Source organism: Phascolarctos cinereus, unplaced genomic scaffold, assembly GCF_003287225.1.
Source record: "Phascolarctos cinereus isolate Bilbo 61053 unplaced genomic scaffold, phaCin_HiC Scaffold_4;HRSCAF=312, whole genome shotgun sequence".
NCBI lineage: Eukaryota > Metazoa > Chordata > Mammalia > Diprotodontia > Phascolarctidae > Phascolarctos > Phascolarctos cinereus.
Window position 1 is genome coordinate 541,057,698 of NW_027555847.1, and position 16,869 is coordinate 541,074,566.

The 16,869-nt window shown below is 35.2% G+C and overlaps 1 protein-coding gene across 5 annotated transcripts in view; it reads left to right on the forward strand.

The window, feature by feature from the left end:
• Window positions 1–16,869, forward strand: part of ZNF236 (zinc finger protein 236) — a 221,866-nt gene that overhangs the window by 187,421 nt on the left and 17,576 nt on the right. For 4 of the 5 annotated variants that reach the window (XR_013486249.1, XM_020986929.2, XM_020986928.2 and 1 more), the window contains 2 exons: window positions 6,002–6,199; window positions 15,621–15,750. Coding sequence is in view for 4 of the 5 variants with exons in the window: in XM_020986929.2 (XP_020842588.1) it covers window positions 6,002–6,199; window positions 15,621–15,750 (328 nt within the window). In the remaining variant the exon portion in view is untranslated. The remainder of the gene's footprint in view (window positions 1–6,001; window positions 6,200–15,620; window positions 15,751–16,869) is intronic. The other variant, XM_078153550.1, reaches the window with a different exon arrangement.

A 16,869-nucleotide genomic window follows, 5' to 3' on the forward strand; every position in this document is an offset into this window, starting at 1 on the left:
CCTCAAAGAACTCACAATCTAATGGAGGAAATAACATGCAAATAACTACATACAAACAACCTGTTTACAGGATACCATCCCACAACCCTTGCTTTATTCATACTTTCAATTTTTTCCCACATTTGCCAATCAACTGAGTGTAAGATAAAACTTTTTCATTATTTTAATTTGCATTTCTTTTATTTTTTTTAGTGATTTTTGGAACATTTTTTTACTATGGTCATTGATAATTTACACTTCTCATTTTGAAAATTTTGGATAGTATTTATTCTGTCTAGCTACTGGTCTATATGTTCACCTCAGTTCTCTATGTATCTTGTATATCAGACTTCTTAGTGATATATGGTCTATTTTTTTCTTACTCAACAACCATCCTCACCATTCTACTGAAACTGCTCTCGAAAGTTACTATTGATCTCTTAATTGCCAAATCTCATCACCATTGCCATTTCTGAATCTTCATTCTTCTTGACTTCTCTGCAACCTTTGACACTGTCATCACTCTCTTCTGAATATTCTCTTCCATTTTCATGACACTGCTGGTTCTCCTGGTTTTTCTGCCTAACTGCTTTTTCTCGGTCTTCTTTGCTAATTCTTCATCTAGGTCACACCTACTAATGTAGGTATCCCCCAAAGCTCTGTCTTTTCTCTAAACTATTTCACTTATTGATCTCACTTGTGCCCATGAGTTCAATTGTCATCTTTCTTTGGATGATTCCTAGATCTATATATCTAGCCCTAACCTCTCTCCTGAGCTTCAGTTTTATGTCACCAGTTGCCTCTTGGACATTTCCAAATGATGTCTTATAGGTATATCAACCTCAGCATATCTAAAACAAACTCATTATTTTTTCGCCTTTTCTTAGCTTCCTGTTACTGTTGAGGGTACCACTCTCCTAAACTCTCATCCTTGTTATCATGCTCAAACCACTTCCTCTTACTCACTCTGTATATCTGATCTTTTGTCATTTCTACTCTTACTTCTTTTGCATATGTCTTTACTCACATAGCTACCTAGTACAGGCTCCCATCCCTTAATACCTGAACTTTTTAGCTGAATTCTTGTTGATCTTCCTGCAGAAGTCTTTCCCCACTCCAGTCTGTCCTCTACTCGGCTGTAAAATTAATCTTCCTAAAGCACAGGTCTGACCAAGTCAAACCCACACCCTCCTCAGGAAAGTACAGTACTATAATAGCTCCATGTTATCTCTCAGATCAAATATCAAATGCTGTATTTGCCATTTAAAGCCTTCAGAACCTGACACCCACAGACCCCTTCCTTTTTTTCTTCCCTTTCTTTCTTTTCTAGTCCTTTACTGCATTTTACTCTTTAATTATTCTATAATCCCTTCAACACCAGCTTTCTTGCTGTTCCTCCCACAGAACACTTCCTCTCCTAAATCCACATCTTTTCATCCATTGTCCCCTATGCCTGGAATTCTCTCTTTCTTCATTTCCACCTCCTGGCTTCCCTGGCTTCCTTGGCTTCCTTCACCTCTCGACTTAAATCCCACTTTCTACAAACAGCCTTTCCCTGTCTTCCTAAATATTAATTCAAGTGGTTCTCTGAAAAAGTGAGGCTGTTTGGACATTGTATAGTTGAAGGTAGGATAAAGAAAAGATTTTATTTAAAATAGTTAATGAGGATGTGGAATTATTTGAATGTTGAGGGTATCATCTAAAATGAATATTAAATTATTAATGAAATGAATATTACATTAAAAATTAATATTAATTTTAAAGGGTGACTACCGTGAGCCAAGTGTAAAAGTCATTGAGGAAATTAGAAGAGTGGTAGCAAAAATGATAGCAAGGATACAACAAGTACTATAGTGGATAGTACACTGGACTTGAAGTCAGGAGGACCTGAATTCAAATCTTGTCTTAAGATACTTATAAACTGTGTAACCCTGAGCAAATAGTCACTCAGCCTCTGTAAAATGGAAATGTTAATTTTCTTATCTCACAGGGTTATTGTGAAGATGAGACCAAATATGTAAAGGGCTTTGCAGATCTTTAAAGTTCCATACAAATATTAATTTCTTCTTGTTGCTATTGTTGTTATATGGCATGGACTCTGAGGAGGAGGAGTATCTAAGGTGGTAGAAGAATGGCCTGGATGTGGCAATGGTCAGTAAGGTTGTATACAAAACTCTCCTCCTGGAGGAGTAGTCTTCAGGGCAGAGTTTTAACTAATGTGAAGTGCTCAGAGGAATGCACAGTTTCATTTGAATTGAGGAACAGTGAGGTGTGTTAAGTGAGTCCAGGAGGCAGGAATATTTGTTAGAATAGCAAGAGCAGACATTCCAAAGAGCCACAGTGGAATAAGCAAGAGGAGTAAAGCTACAGGAATATATCCCAAGGCAAGTGTACAGTGGAAACAGTACAATATAATACAGAAAAATATTGATTAAGGATAGTGTGAGAACACTATGCTAGGTTTTAGGAGAGGGAAGTTTAAGTTATACTTATTTATTTGTGTACATTATATCTCCTATAGAATATAGACTTTTTTGGTAAAAAAAAAGTCATTTTTTTCTTTGTACTTTGTTGAATTTTTCAAGTTGAATTATTATATTCTCTGCCCTCAGGGATCTTATAGTGGTAGGAGAGGATGGAGATAACAGTAATACACATTATGATATAACTTTTTTATGTCTGGTTAAAATGTAATAATAACATGATTGCAAAATGACTCTAACTGGGGCAATGTTATGCCTATAAATGGAGAATGACATAGAATACTGGTAGTGTTTTATTTTTCAGCTCTGCATTGATTTACATATATGTGTGTATACACATATATACATATACATACACACATAAATATAGGCCCTATATGTATATATTTATATACTATGATAGCATGGTGGTATATGAAAATATATGGAAAAAAGAATAAAAATTTACCTCATTCATGAGAAATAAGAGTTGACTCAAGTCTATATGGCAATTACTGATGGAAAGTAAAGTCTTTGTAAAACTTTTTTGAGCAGTATAGCATCAATGGCATAAGTGTTTATTTAGCCTCTCAAGTTTCCTTATTTCTTTATCTCTGCTTGTTTCCCATGTTGAGTTGGATATATTTTTATACCAAACTGTTTACATGTATGTTTGTCCATAAATTAGGTTTATTTGTTACCTGCTCTTCTCACCCTTTCTTCCATGTGTACTTCTCAGATACTCCAATTGTGAGACTCCCTTCTTTCTCCTTTCTACATTGGCGTATTCCTTTTACCATTCTGTTTCCCCCTAAATGCCCTAGAAGAGAAGCAGTCTATCCTCAGGACCTCTGTTTTGTTTTTGTTTTTTTATTTAACCTCCTCAATAGCCTCTGAGATATTAGAGTCCCAAAGGAGCTCTGGTTTCTTCTCTCCCATTAGAAAATCAGAAAATTAGTACTGCATCATTTTATAGTCCCTTCCAAAATTGCTTAAACAAATATACTTCTCTAAATTTCTTTTTAACTCTTATGTTTCTATTTCAAGATTCCTACTCTCCTAGTCTTTTCATTAGAAAAGTTTGAAAGTTATCTGATTACATTAAAGTCTGTTTATTTTTCTACATAGGATTATACTCAGCTTTGTAGGGTAAGTTATTTTTGGTTGTAAGCCTGTGTCTTTTGCTTTTTGGAATTCAGTATTCAGTATTCCAATATCTGCTGTCATTTTTAGTAGAAACTGCCAGGTCTTGTGTGGTCTTGATTATAGTTTCTTAGTCTATAAACAGTAATCCTTTCTGGATGCTTCTAGTATTTTTTCTGTTTTTAATTTTGACTGTGAAATTCCTGAAATCTTTTGGGTTCCTTTCAGGAGCTGGTCAGTGGATTCTCTCTATCTTTACCTTGCCCTCTAGTTCTAATAGAACTTGGAAGTTTTCATTTATGATTTTTTGAAACGGGTATACGACCTTTTTTTTTTTTAATCATAGTTTTCAGGTGAGTCCAGTGATTTTTTTAAATAAGTTTTTATTGATATCTTTTGTTTCTTACATTTTTGTAGTTATTCCAAGTGTCTTCTTTCTCTGTCCCTTCCATAGAGCCATCCCATATTACAAATAGCATTTTTTAGAGAGGCAAAACATCATAACCGATGAATAGTTTGAAAAAGTCTGAAAACACATGTAATGGGTAACACCTGGCAGCATCCCAACTCCATAAAGGGGTGGGTTGGAAATGTCTGCTCATATCTCTTCATTCAAATCCTTCTTGATTTTTATAATTTTGTTGCAGTCACTTTTGATTTATTTGATATGATTTATTTCCATTTGCATAGTTGTAGTTCTTGTGTTGATTGTTTTCTTAGCTTTTCTTACTCTATTTTAACATCATTTCGTACACCTCTTTCTATGCTTCTCTGTATTCATTACACAAATCATTCCTTATGGCACAGCAATATTCCTTTATATTCAATAGACCATATTTGTTTAGCCATTCTCCTGTTGATTGGCATATACTTTGTTTCCAGTTCTTAACTGTGACAAAAAGTACAGCTATAAATATTTTGGAGTGTATGGAGTCTTTCTTATCAGTGGCTTCCGTGGGGTATGAGCCCAGTGATAGAGTCTCTGGTTCAAAGGGTGTGGACATTTTAGTCACTTTATTTGCATAATTCCAAATTGCTTTTCAAAATGGTTATACCATTTCACAGCTCCACCAACTGTGTATTAGTGTCCAGCATTGACTATTACCATTTTTGGTTATTTTTCTTAATTTATAGGATATGAGATGAAACCTCAGGTTTATTTTGATTTGTATTTCTCTTGTCATTAATAATTTAGAACATTTTTTCATGTGGTTGTGAATACTTACATTTCTTCTTTTGAGAAATATTTGTTTTTATCTTTTAACCACTTATCTGTTGGGGAGTATATACGTGTGTGTGTGTGTGTGTGTGTGTGTGTGTGTGTGTGTGTGTGTGTGTGTGTGTTTATGTGGTGTGTATATGTTGAATACCAAAATCTCATCAGAGAATTTTTATACAAAGATTTTATTTTCCCATTTGACAACTTCCCTTCTTATTCTACATATGTTAATATTATCTGTGCAGAAGCTTTTCAGTTTCATAGAAACATTATCTTTTGTAAGTGCTTTTATCTCTTTTTTAATTAAGAATACTTCTACTCATAACTATAAGAAGTAAATGATCTGTTTTTCTTCTGATTTTTTAAAGGTCTGATCTTTAATATTAAGGTCGTGTATCCACTTGGACAGTATTGTGGAGTGTAGTATAAGGTGTTGCTCTAACCCTCCTTTCTGCCAGAGTGATTTCCAGTTTTCATAGCAGGTTTTTTTTTTAACTCAAATAAGGAGTTATTTCCTTGGCAATTTATGTTTTCCATTTTATCAAACACTGAACTGTTGAGTTCTGTTGTTTCTGATTCTCCCTTGTCTAATCTGTTCCATTGATTTCTCTATTTTTTAACCAATACCACATGGTTTTGATGACTGCTGCTTTATAATATAGGTTGAGGTCTGGAAGTACTATTTCCTCTCTGTCCCTACTTCTTTTCATCATTTCCCTTGATAGTCTAGATTTTTTTTTGCCTTTTCTAAATGAATTTTATTATTTTATCAAATTTTATAAAGTACCCCTTGGTAATTTGATTAATGTAACATTAAAATATATAAATTAATTTTGTCAGTATTTCCATTTTTATTATATTGGCATGGTCTAACCACAAGTACTGAATATTCCTTCAGCTATGTGTTGTTCTTTATTTCCTTAAGGAGCACTTTTAATTGAATTTATGCATATCTTTTGTGTGCATTTGTAGATTGATAAAACATGTGCAGCTTGGATGAGTGTTTAATGTATGAGTGTATGGTTTGGTTTGGTTTAGTGTTTTTTTTAATTGTTGTTATATCTGTCAGTTAAACTATTTAAATATAAGTAGGAAAAAGAAATAGTGGCATGCATATCATTGCTTTTAATAACCATACACAAAGAATAACTATACTTTGTTAAAAATATAAAGTAATTCTCTTCATAAATTTCTCCAGGTGACTGATGTTTCACCAACCCTGAATAAAGGCAGTCAATCTGAAAAAGAAGGTCGAGTACACCAGTGTTTTGAATGTAATCGCACTTTCTCATCTGCAACCATGTTAATGCACCATAGCAAAGAAGTTCACGGCAAAGAGCGGATCCATGTTTGCCCTATCTGTAGTAAAGCCTTCAAACGGGCAACACATCTCAAGGTAATTATTCTTTCAGAATGGTTAAGTGTCATCTTTATTGTGCTTTTTAACAAATATTATTTTATCAAAAATAATTGAGTGTTAGATATAAGCAGTTGTGGTTTTGTTAGGACTTGAAATACTCCCTTTCTTTTCCTGAAAGGAAATAAGTTAGTAAACCCTACTAAAAGAAATCAGTGTTCTGAGGAATCAAGAATTTCTCGAATGCTTTGTGAAAATGATAATAATAACCAGTGCTCAAAGTACAAATTCTGTAAACATTTTTAGAGTGCCCAATGAGGTACTTATGCATTTTTTCGTATATTTAATAAATGTTCTTGGAAACATAATTCATTAATGAAATTAGTCCATACTGGATGCCAAACTTTTTCTCACTGAACCTTTTTAAAATATGACTATAAACTGGGGAATCTCTTTATCATGTATATTATAAATATAGATATCTGATCCTTCAGTGAGTGCTTCTTAATGCTCTTATTCTCCATACGGCCTACCCTCATGTGTTTCTTTGGCTTAAAAAATGTATTTTTTAAAAGCCCAAAATTCATTGTATAAAATATTGGTTAAAAGATCCTCTATATAACCCCAGCATGAAATTGAACTTAGGGAAAAATACTTGCTCTCCAGTTTGATAATCACTAATCCTTTCTAAGGGACTTGTGATGCCTCCCTCTCCCCATCTTAGTCTAGGTACTGAAACAAAGCCAAAAAGATTCACATTTATTTATTACAATTCAGAAAGCATATTAAACATTTTATGTAAAACACTACACTAGACATACATGGGATACAAAGGCAGAAAAAGAAACAGTCCCTTTATTTCATGCAAGTTTTTGTTCAAATGGAAGTAATAACATATGCACATGTAAGTAAATGCAAAGTATATACGAAGTAGTTTCTGTGAGAGGAAGAGCAGTAGCCCTTCAAGAAAAACAAGAAAGCATTCATATGAAGTGGTACCCAAGTTGAACCTTCAAGGGGATTCCAAGTAATGGAGGCAAGTAGGGAAAGCATTTCAGGAATGAAAGGACTACTTGTGCAAAGACATGAAGATGGGAGAAAGAAAGTCTACAGAGAACAAAAATACTAGTTTAGCTACAGTGGAAAATGTGTGAGATGGAGTAATGTGAAATAAGTTTATAAAGACAAGGTAGAGCCAGACGGTGAAGGGCTTTAGATGTCACACAGGGGAGTTTACATTTTATGCTAGAGGCAGGAGGGAGCAACTGAAGCTTCTTGAGCTGGGAGGTGTATGTGGATTAGAGAGAGCAAAAAGCCTGAACTATGGAGATTAACTTGGCTGTTGTAATAGTCCATGGAAGAGGTGATAAAGTACTGTTATGGTAGTCCTGTGATGGGGAGAGAAAGGGAGAGGAAGTGAGAGATTATAGATGTTAGAATGTACTTTGAGCTATACTTTGCTAAGTACTGTGGTTGATAGATAGATAGATAGATAGATAGATAGGTAGATAGATAGATAGATTGATTTTTTTTTTTGCCTTTTGGCGACGGTCACACAGCTAGTAAGTGTCAAGTGAGGTTGGTTTTTCAAAAAAGGTAGAAAAGGCATTGTTCCTACCCCATGTGATCTTACAGTCCAGTTGGGAGACATGACACCAACACAGATAGCTGTAATATACAACGTTACATAATAGGTATATTAAAGAGTCACAAAAGACAAGGCTTTGTGAGGGGAAGTTGTTAAGTGAATGTAACGATGTAGGAAGGTTTCCTGAAAGCAGTGCCACTTGGCTTTTACATAGTAGGGAGCAATTCAGCATATAAAGCTTTCCACTTATATGGACCAAAGGAAAAGGCATTAACTTACTTGTTGCCCCCTTTAAATTACTACAATAGCTACCATTGCTTCCCTTAGCTATTTCCTAAACCAGAAATTCTCTTTCAAGAGAAGTTAACAGGAATTTCCTTCTCCATTTTTTTTATAGTTTAGTTTTTATTTCATATTCTAGGCATACTTAAGGAAGAAAAAGGGAAATGAAATCTAAGGAGAATTTATAGTAAGTGAGAATACAAGGATTACACGGTATGAGAGCTACAGAGGAATGGTTTAGTGGGGAAGACAAAAACAAACACTTAGATTTGTCCACGGTCAGTAGTAATGATTTTCTTTCTGGTCTTGCCATCCTGGGAACTGAAGCATTCCATGGCTTCCATACTGTTCATGCTTTCTTTCACCTGGCCAAAAACCACAAGTTTGCTGACCAGCAGATCAGTCTTAGCAATACTTAGCAACAGCAGATGAAAAACTGGGAGTCATTTGTGTTGGGTCCAGCAGTTGTCATAGGCAAGATGCCAGGGCTGGTGTGCTTCAGAATGAAATTCTCATCAGGAAATTTCTTTTTGTGGATGGACTTGACACCAGTGCCATTTAAGCATGTGAAATCATCACATTGATTCATAAACCCAGCAGTGATTCTGGGAAAGCAGGAGCCCTTGCAGCCAAAGGGATTGATTCTTAATGGAAGTTTCTTTGGAAACTTGTCTGCAGATAGCTTGAAAGTAACCCAACGGTGGAGCACGTCATCAGTGGTGAGGTCGATATACATGAGATTGGCCCTTGGTGGTTTGGCTGAGGGCAACAGCAGCAGCAACGGGAATTAGTGCTCAGTAGACTGAGTAAAGTTGAGGTCTTCCAGTGGCAGTGTCTGCAAAGCCCTCTTCATTCTTATACCTCCTTATGTGTTTTAATAAGGATTTACTACTACCAAAGTAGTTTGAAAGGTTACGAAAATTCTTATTCTTTCCTACCTGACTTCCTTTTCCTAGTCTTATTCTTTATTGATTGGCAGTTCTGCCATTTCTTAACCTTTTAAGCTCTTCTACACCCTTCAGTTAAGAAATGGGAGGGTGTGGCTTTACAGCAGGTCCTTTCTGCTGAGTCTCCCCTTTGTCCAAAATTAGTCTTTCTGTGGCATAGTTCACTTTCACTCCTGGTTAAGTCCTACTAAAATACCACTCTTTGCCTTCCTAACACAGTGCTTGGTGAGAAAAGACATGTCCCTATTTGGGCCTCCAAAGCTTCCTCTACCAGGGTAGTGATGTCTCAGACCTAGACAGTTGTCTGTTACTTATATAGCCTTCCTTCTTTTTCCCCACTTTTCATGGTATTCTTACCCAAACCAAAGGGTCAAGGGACATGGAGAATCATTTCATGTATAACTCCATTCTCTCTCGGGGGTAGAAGGTTTGTACTCTCTAATCTGGCCCCATTGGAAACTTGTCTGCTCTCTTGCTTCTCAGGATCATTTCATCACAGGAACAGTAATATGCAGTTAAAAAGAGAATAAGAATGATTTGGGACTTTCTGATAGGGGCTCAAGGATTAGAGAAAAGAGAAAAAAATTAGATTTGTATACTCAATGGCATAACTTAAAATCATTTTGAATGCTTAGTACAGCAAAATTACCTGTCAGTTATTTATTACTTTTAATATAAAAATGAAAATATATTAGATATAAGAAAGGTAGAGTGTAATGCTCACTAGGGAGTTTTCCTTTGTATGTTTATCATAGTTATGTCAGGATCAGCATGGGTAGCGCTTGATAAGCTCTGGGAATCCTAATTCAGCTCTGTTTATATTTACAGCCCATGAAAATGATGTGCCAGACTGGTTTCCTTTCTAAAATAACATCTCTTTTTGCTGATGACTGATATAAATTGTTATTGGCATTTGGATAACTAAACACTAAATATAGTCAGATAGTTTGTTATCTTTGACTGTACAAATCCTACAGGTCTCTCAGCCTTACTAAACCTCAGTTTCTTCTTTAAAATAGGGAAAATAATATTCCCTGTCTCACAAGATTGTGAAGTTCAAATAATAGAACATATGTAAAGTGCTTTGCAAAATGTAATATACCAGCATGTAAATTTTGTTGTTATTATTGTTTTGTGAAGCTGAATGATTAGCTTGAAGTTAATTTGTTTAGCTTTCCAAATACTTTATCATAGTCTGTTGTTTATATCTAGTAGAAATAATCTGATAAGATTGAAGCACTTTTTGTTCTGTTTATGAATGTCATGAAGAAATGCAGATTCTGTGAATATTTTGTAATAAGCCTAGTTTTGGGCAGCTTTGGTACATAAATTCCCTAAAAGCTATATATAATGCCTAGCATAGTGTACAATGACAATGCTTAATAAACACTGTTCCTCAAATATTAGAGGTTTAGATGCCAAAGTAATTTTTCAAGTCTGTTGTTTGTAATTTTAAGGGCATGTGTGCCTTACAGATATATGTATATGACACATTGCTCCAAAGGGTAGTACTAATTTATTTGTTATTGCTCAGCTATCACTACTCTTCAAGGCTGTATCTTTTGTGAAGTACCACACAGATATTTTCAGTTGCCTTTTAAAAACATCAGCCAGAGGTCCCACCAGTTCTTATGGCCAGAACTGAATTTATCGTCTCTTGCTCTGAATCACTTCCATCTGGTTTCCTTCCCTCTATTAATGCCACTCTAATTCTCCTATCCCCCGAGATTCAAAACAGCATGTTAATTTATTTCTTTAACTCCTCTCTCTCTCTTCCTTACCACACATTTCAAATCAATCCTCAAGTCCATTTAATTCAGTTTCTACAAGGTTTCATGTCCATTTTTTCCTTTTCATTACTTATAGCAGTATCCTAGTTAAGTTAACCTAGACTATTAGAGTAGCCTTCTAACTGGCTCCCTTGCCTTTAATCTTGTAATGCTATTGCACACTCATGCTAAAATTCATTTCAGTCAAGGAGTTACCAAGTATGTATTAACTGTTTTCAGATGTAGACAATGAGTGGATTTATTTTGTTTCTCTGTGCTTATTTATTTTTATTTTGTTCAAGTTGTAGGTCAGGGGATTTCTTGGGGAGAAGGCTAGGGATGTTACCAAGAAAAAAAAGAGAGGAAACAGGGTCATTGAAGCATTTAAAAGAAAATGAACGAAGAGAACAAAGACATTATAAGGAGACACAGACATACAAGACAGCTTTGAAAGTAATGTTAAATTTATTATAACTTGTTTTAAGTAGCAAACTACATAATTATAGATACAAATTTCACTTGCAATTATCTTTTTCTGTTTTACTTTGTATACAGAAATACTCTTTTTTTGGTGTTAAGTGCAGAATGTATGTGTGTGTGTGAGTGTGAAATAGAGAGACAGACAGACAAGTATTTATTAAGTGCCTTCTCTGTTCCAGACACCACATAAAGTAGTCACACTACATGCATACTGCACATTGGGAATAGAAGGATTAAAATGAAACAGTCTTTGTCTTCAAGGAAGCTTACATTATATCAAGAGGGACTGTATACACATACACTTTATATGCAAAATAAATAAAATTTGAGAAGGACAGTAGCAGCTAGAATGATCAGGACAGGTTTCATGTAGAACATGACAATTGATTTCAGCTTTGAAGAATACTATAAGCTGTGTGACCCAGGGCAAGTCACTTAACCCCAGTTGCCTTAAAAAAAAATACCATGGATTCTTTTTTTAAAAAATTAATTGATTTATTTATTTTTAGTTTTCAGCATTCACTTCCATAAGATTTTGAGTTCCAGATTTTCTCCTCATTCCAACATGGTGTGCAATTTGATACAGGCTCTGCATATACACTCATATTAAACCTATTTTCATATTAGTCATGTTGTAAAGAGAATTAGAACCAATGGGAAAATGTATGAGAAAGAAGAAACAAAAAAAGGACACAGAGAAAGCGCAAATAATATGCTTTGATCTGCATTCAGACTCCATAGTCTGTCAAAGTTAGTTATTGCACAGTGGGGCTATCACTGTGTGCAGTGGTCTCCTGGTTCTGCTCTCTTCACTTAGCATCAGTTCATATAAGTCTTTCCAGGTTTTTCTGAAGTCTGCCTGCCATCATTTCTTGTAGTACAGTAGTATTCCCTTACTTACATTCATATACCACACCTTGTTCAGCCAAGGAATACTATAGTTTCTTAAGAGACAAGTGAAAAGGAAGTGGATCCCAACATTAGGAAACAACTAGTGCAAATTCACAGAGATAGGAGATCTTGGAGTATTGCATGTGAGGAACAGTAGGAAGACCAATTTGGCTCAATCACAGAGCACATGGAGGTGAATAATATACTAAAAGGCTGAAATGTAGGCCAGAGATAGGTTATGAAGAGCTTTAAAAGTCAAGCAGTAGTTTCTATTTCATCCTAGGGGATTATAGGGAGCAGTGGACTTTATTGGGGAGTGATGTGGGCAGATTTGTGCTTTAGGGAAGTCATATTGGTAGTTATTTGGAGGATAGATTGGAAAAGGGAGAAACTTGAGACAGGGAGACTAATTAGGTGGCTATTGGAATAATCCTACTTAGAAGGGATAAGGACATGAATGGCATGAAATGTCCAGTAGAAAAGAGAATGATGTGAAAAATGTTGAGGTAGAAATAACAAGGTTTGGCAGCTGACTTGAATATAGGGACAGGGAGAGTGAAGAGTAGAAGTTGACTGAAGTTGAATACATGAATGACTGGAAGTACATGGGTGCACTAGACAGAAATACAAAAGTTTAGAAGGAATGTGATTTGAGGGGAAAGAGAATGAATTGTTTTGGAAGTGTTGAGTTTGAGGTGCCTTTAGAACATCCAATTAGAAATGTTAAATAGGTAGTCTATTGGTTATGCTGGGCTAGAACTCTGGGGAGAGGGACTGGGGCCAGATTTGTATATCTTGGAGTTATCTTCGTAGAGATAATGAACCTATGGGATGAAGTGACCAAAGGAGAGAATGTGAAGAGAGAAAAGAATTGGACCCAAGACAAAGCCTTGGGGTATGCTCACACTTAAAGATCACATCCTGTGATCAGGATGAGAATACCGCAAAAAAGTCTAAGTAGAAGTGGTTAGGTAGGAAGAGCACCAAAAGAGGATAATGTCATAAATGCCCAGAGAGGAGAGAATATCCAAGAGAGGTTGGGTGATTAATAGTGTGGAATGTTGCAAAGAAGCCAAAAAAGGAATGGGTTGAGAAAAAATATCAGATTTGGCAATTAAGAGAAATTTGTTTGACCAAAAGGAATTGCTAAGACAATAATGAAAAACCCGTGCCCTGGAGGAGTTTGAATTCTACTAAGAGGAAATAAGTATATAATTTGAAGGAGAGAGCTCTAATAAGTGGGAGAAATCATTAAAGGCACCTTGAAGGAAACTAAAGGATTATAAGCAGTGACTGGAAGAAGGGTGTGTCTTCCACGAATAGCATGAATATTGGAAATTGAATGTTAAGTTTTAAAAATAGCTAATAATATAGTTTGGCTGAAATGTAGAAATGTTTGAGGGATTGAGGGTCACTATTGCTACCTATGAAATAAGTCTAGAAAGTTAAGTTAGCATCATATTGTAGAGGGTTTTAAATGTCATGATAACAACTTTGTATTTTATTCTAAAGATAATGTCTAAAGGAGCCACTGAAGATTTTGAACAGGGTAATAACTTAATCAGCCCTGTGCCTACATAATATTATTTTGGTGTCTGTGTGAAGGATTGATATGAGAGACCAGAAGGAAGGAGACCTATTAGGAGGATATTGAAATAGTTTTGCTAAGAGGAATTAGAGCATAAAGCCATGTTGGTAGAGAGAACAGGACAGATGTAAGATATATTGTAGAGTTAGATTTGATGTCTTGGCAAGTGATTGAATATTGGAAATGAGAGGATGAGGGAGGCAATAAGCATTTATTAAGCATCTGCAATGTTCCAGGCACTTTGCAGATGTGTCCTTATAACAACTCTGTAAGGTAGGTGCTGTTATTATCCCCAACTTACAGCTGAGGAAACTCAAGCAGACAGATGTTATTTGACTTGGCAATGATCACACAGATAGAAATATCTGAGGCTGGATTTGAACTCTGTCTTCCTGACTTCAGGTTCCTGCACCACCTCACTGCCTCAAGAGCACCGAGCTAGCCTTACTTTATATAAAACATGGCTATGATTATGGTTTTTACTTATTCCTAGGTTCCTAATACCCCAGGGCAGTGGATAGCTCTCACTTTTAATGCATTTTCCATTTTTGCTTCCATTTTTTGGATACTTCTGTTGTTAGTCCTGTGGTTTTGGTTACAACTTGCTGATATGTCCCCTTCACTACCTAGCACCAGTTCTCAGCTCTGTTAGAGATTTCATGCTCAGACTTTATTGGAAGCTTTTGTTCACGCCGTATATACCACTTGGAATCCCCTTCGCCTTTCTACTTATTCAGAACTTAACCATCATTCAGAACCCAGTTCAATTTCCACTTCAGATGCAACAAACATATATTAAGTATGGCATACTAAGCTTCTTCCACAAGGCTTTCTCTAGCCACCATAGTTCCCAGTAATTCAATTCAACAAACATTTGTTAAGTGCATGATATAATGAAAGGTGAGACAAGTAATGGCTTTGTAAATCATAGGATTTTCCTTGGAGTCAGTAACATCTGGGTTGGAAGTCTTGCCTCTGATATATTGTAGTTGTGTAACCATGTAAAAGTCCCTAGCCCTCCTGAATGCCCTAAATAACACTGTAAAACTTAAGTTCTAGAACAGTTGCTGATCTGTGTTGGAAGGAGTTTGCTACACTAATGAAATCATGGGTCCACCCTTTCCTCTCCCCCCCCCAAAAAAAAATTACAGGGGAACTTTGCAGGTACAGGCAATAGAGAGATTTAAAGAGGTCAAGTCCCTGCCTTCAGAGAGCTTATATTCCACTATGTGATAGGGTAGAGGTTGAGAAACACAAGAAAACTTGTATATGCATAATACATGGTAAGATGTGATTGGATCAAAGAAAATGTGCACACAAAGTGGTTAGGAAAGTTTGAGGAGAGGGAGAATGTTTTCAACTGATTCGAATCAGAGAAGATGTTAAGAAGTATGTAATACTCAACCCTGGGTATGTTTTATAAAAAGAATAAATTGAGAGTCCTGAGACTAGCTTATTAGTCCTGTCTTTGTGACTAATTAGATAAGTGATTTAACCTCAATCTGTCATAACTTCCTGATGTCTAAAACAAAGGTTTTATACTGAATGACTTTTTTAGGTGTCATTCAGTGTTCAGGTTCTGTAACTGTTAAGGAGTCTGATAAATTGACAGATGACTAGCTGTGCAAGTCTGTTCACCTCTGGGCCTCTGTTTCCTCATCTGCCTGCCAAATGAGGACATTGGACTAAATGACCTCTAAGAATCAAAATTCTGTAGGTTTAAGCAGCCTAATAAATAGGGCAAAATAGAGAAGTAATAAAAGACAGCAATTACTTTCATTATCCTCAGTTTGTTGGGATTTTTTGTTGTCGTTTTTGGGGAGGGAGAGGGACCGCTATATCCCCTCCTGCCATTCCAAATTTATATCTTCCCATAAAAGTCTCAAAAAAATTCATTCTTTTGTTTATTGAACAGGAGCATATGCAGACACATCAAGCAGGTCCTTCTCTAAGTTCTCAGAAGCCAAGAGTATTTAAGTGTGACACTTGTGAAAAGGCGTTTGCTAAACCAAGTCAACTAGAAAGACATAGCCGAATTCACACAGGTAATTAATGATCACAGAGTCATGCCCTTTTATTTTAATGATCCCCTAAATTAAATTGTTAGTCACTGGGAAAACAAGTTTCAAAGTGCAAATATTCATTTAACATGTAACTTATAATAGATGTATTTAATGTGTAAAGGAAAATTAATTTCACCCAATACTTAATGATATTTGTTCTTTTATATGCCTTTTTAAAGTCAAAGGTTTTGATATTCATATCTTGACCATATAGCTTCAGAATTGCAGTTATTTGCTTAATTTGTTTTTACGTTGACTTTGGAAGAAGGGGAAAGAGGAAATAACTTTTGAATAATGCAATTTACTAGATTTTAATAGTATCTCTGTGGTTTTAAATTAAATAATTAATTTCCAGTCTGCATACAAAAGTTTAAGGTACGGCTAATGATACTACAATATAGGAATACTTACAACAGTAGTTACATATCAATTTTTAAATCATAAATTCAAATGTTATATTCAATGTTATATTTATTCAAATGTTACAATTAATTTAAAATTTGTTTGTAGTCTTTTTTCTTAGTTTTTACATTGTACTTTGCAGATTATAGGTGATAATCACATTAGAGTAAACTTAATGTTATTTATAAGTGAGATTTTGGGTAAAATAAGATTTTAGATAATTATGATGTTAAAGAAGCATTTTCAAGGGAATAGGAATGATGAAGGTTTTATCTTTGTAATTATAGAGTCTTTTTTTAAAAGGTACAATTGGAATACTGTTTTTGGTAGTAGAATTTAGCTTTTAGGGTCTACACATACATATACATACCCACACTCTGAAGATGTTCCAATTAATTGATTTAATTCAAGTGTTACTTTTTGTTCATTGTTTTTGTGCTCATGATGTGGAAGGCCCTAGAGATATAAAAATGAATAAGACATAATCCCCTGAAGGAGTTATAATCTTATACAAAGATAAAACACAAATAACTGTAATACAGGTTAACATAAGAGTATATAAGAGGTTAACAGAGAAACACGAGAGATTTGAGGAGCCAAAGATCATTCATTCTAGGAAGAATCAAAGACAGTTTCATAGAATTGGCAAAATTCCTCTCAAATCTACTCCTTGACTTTCTGTTAAAGGCACTTCCATTA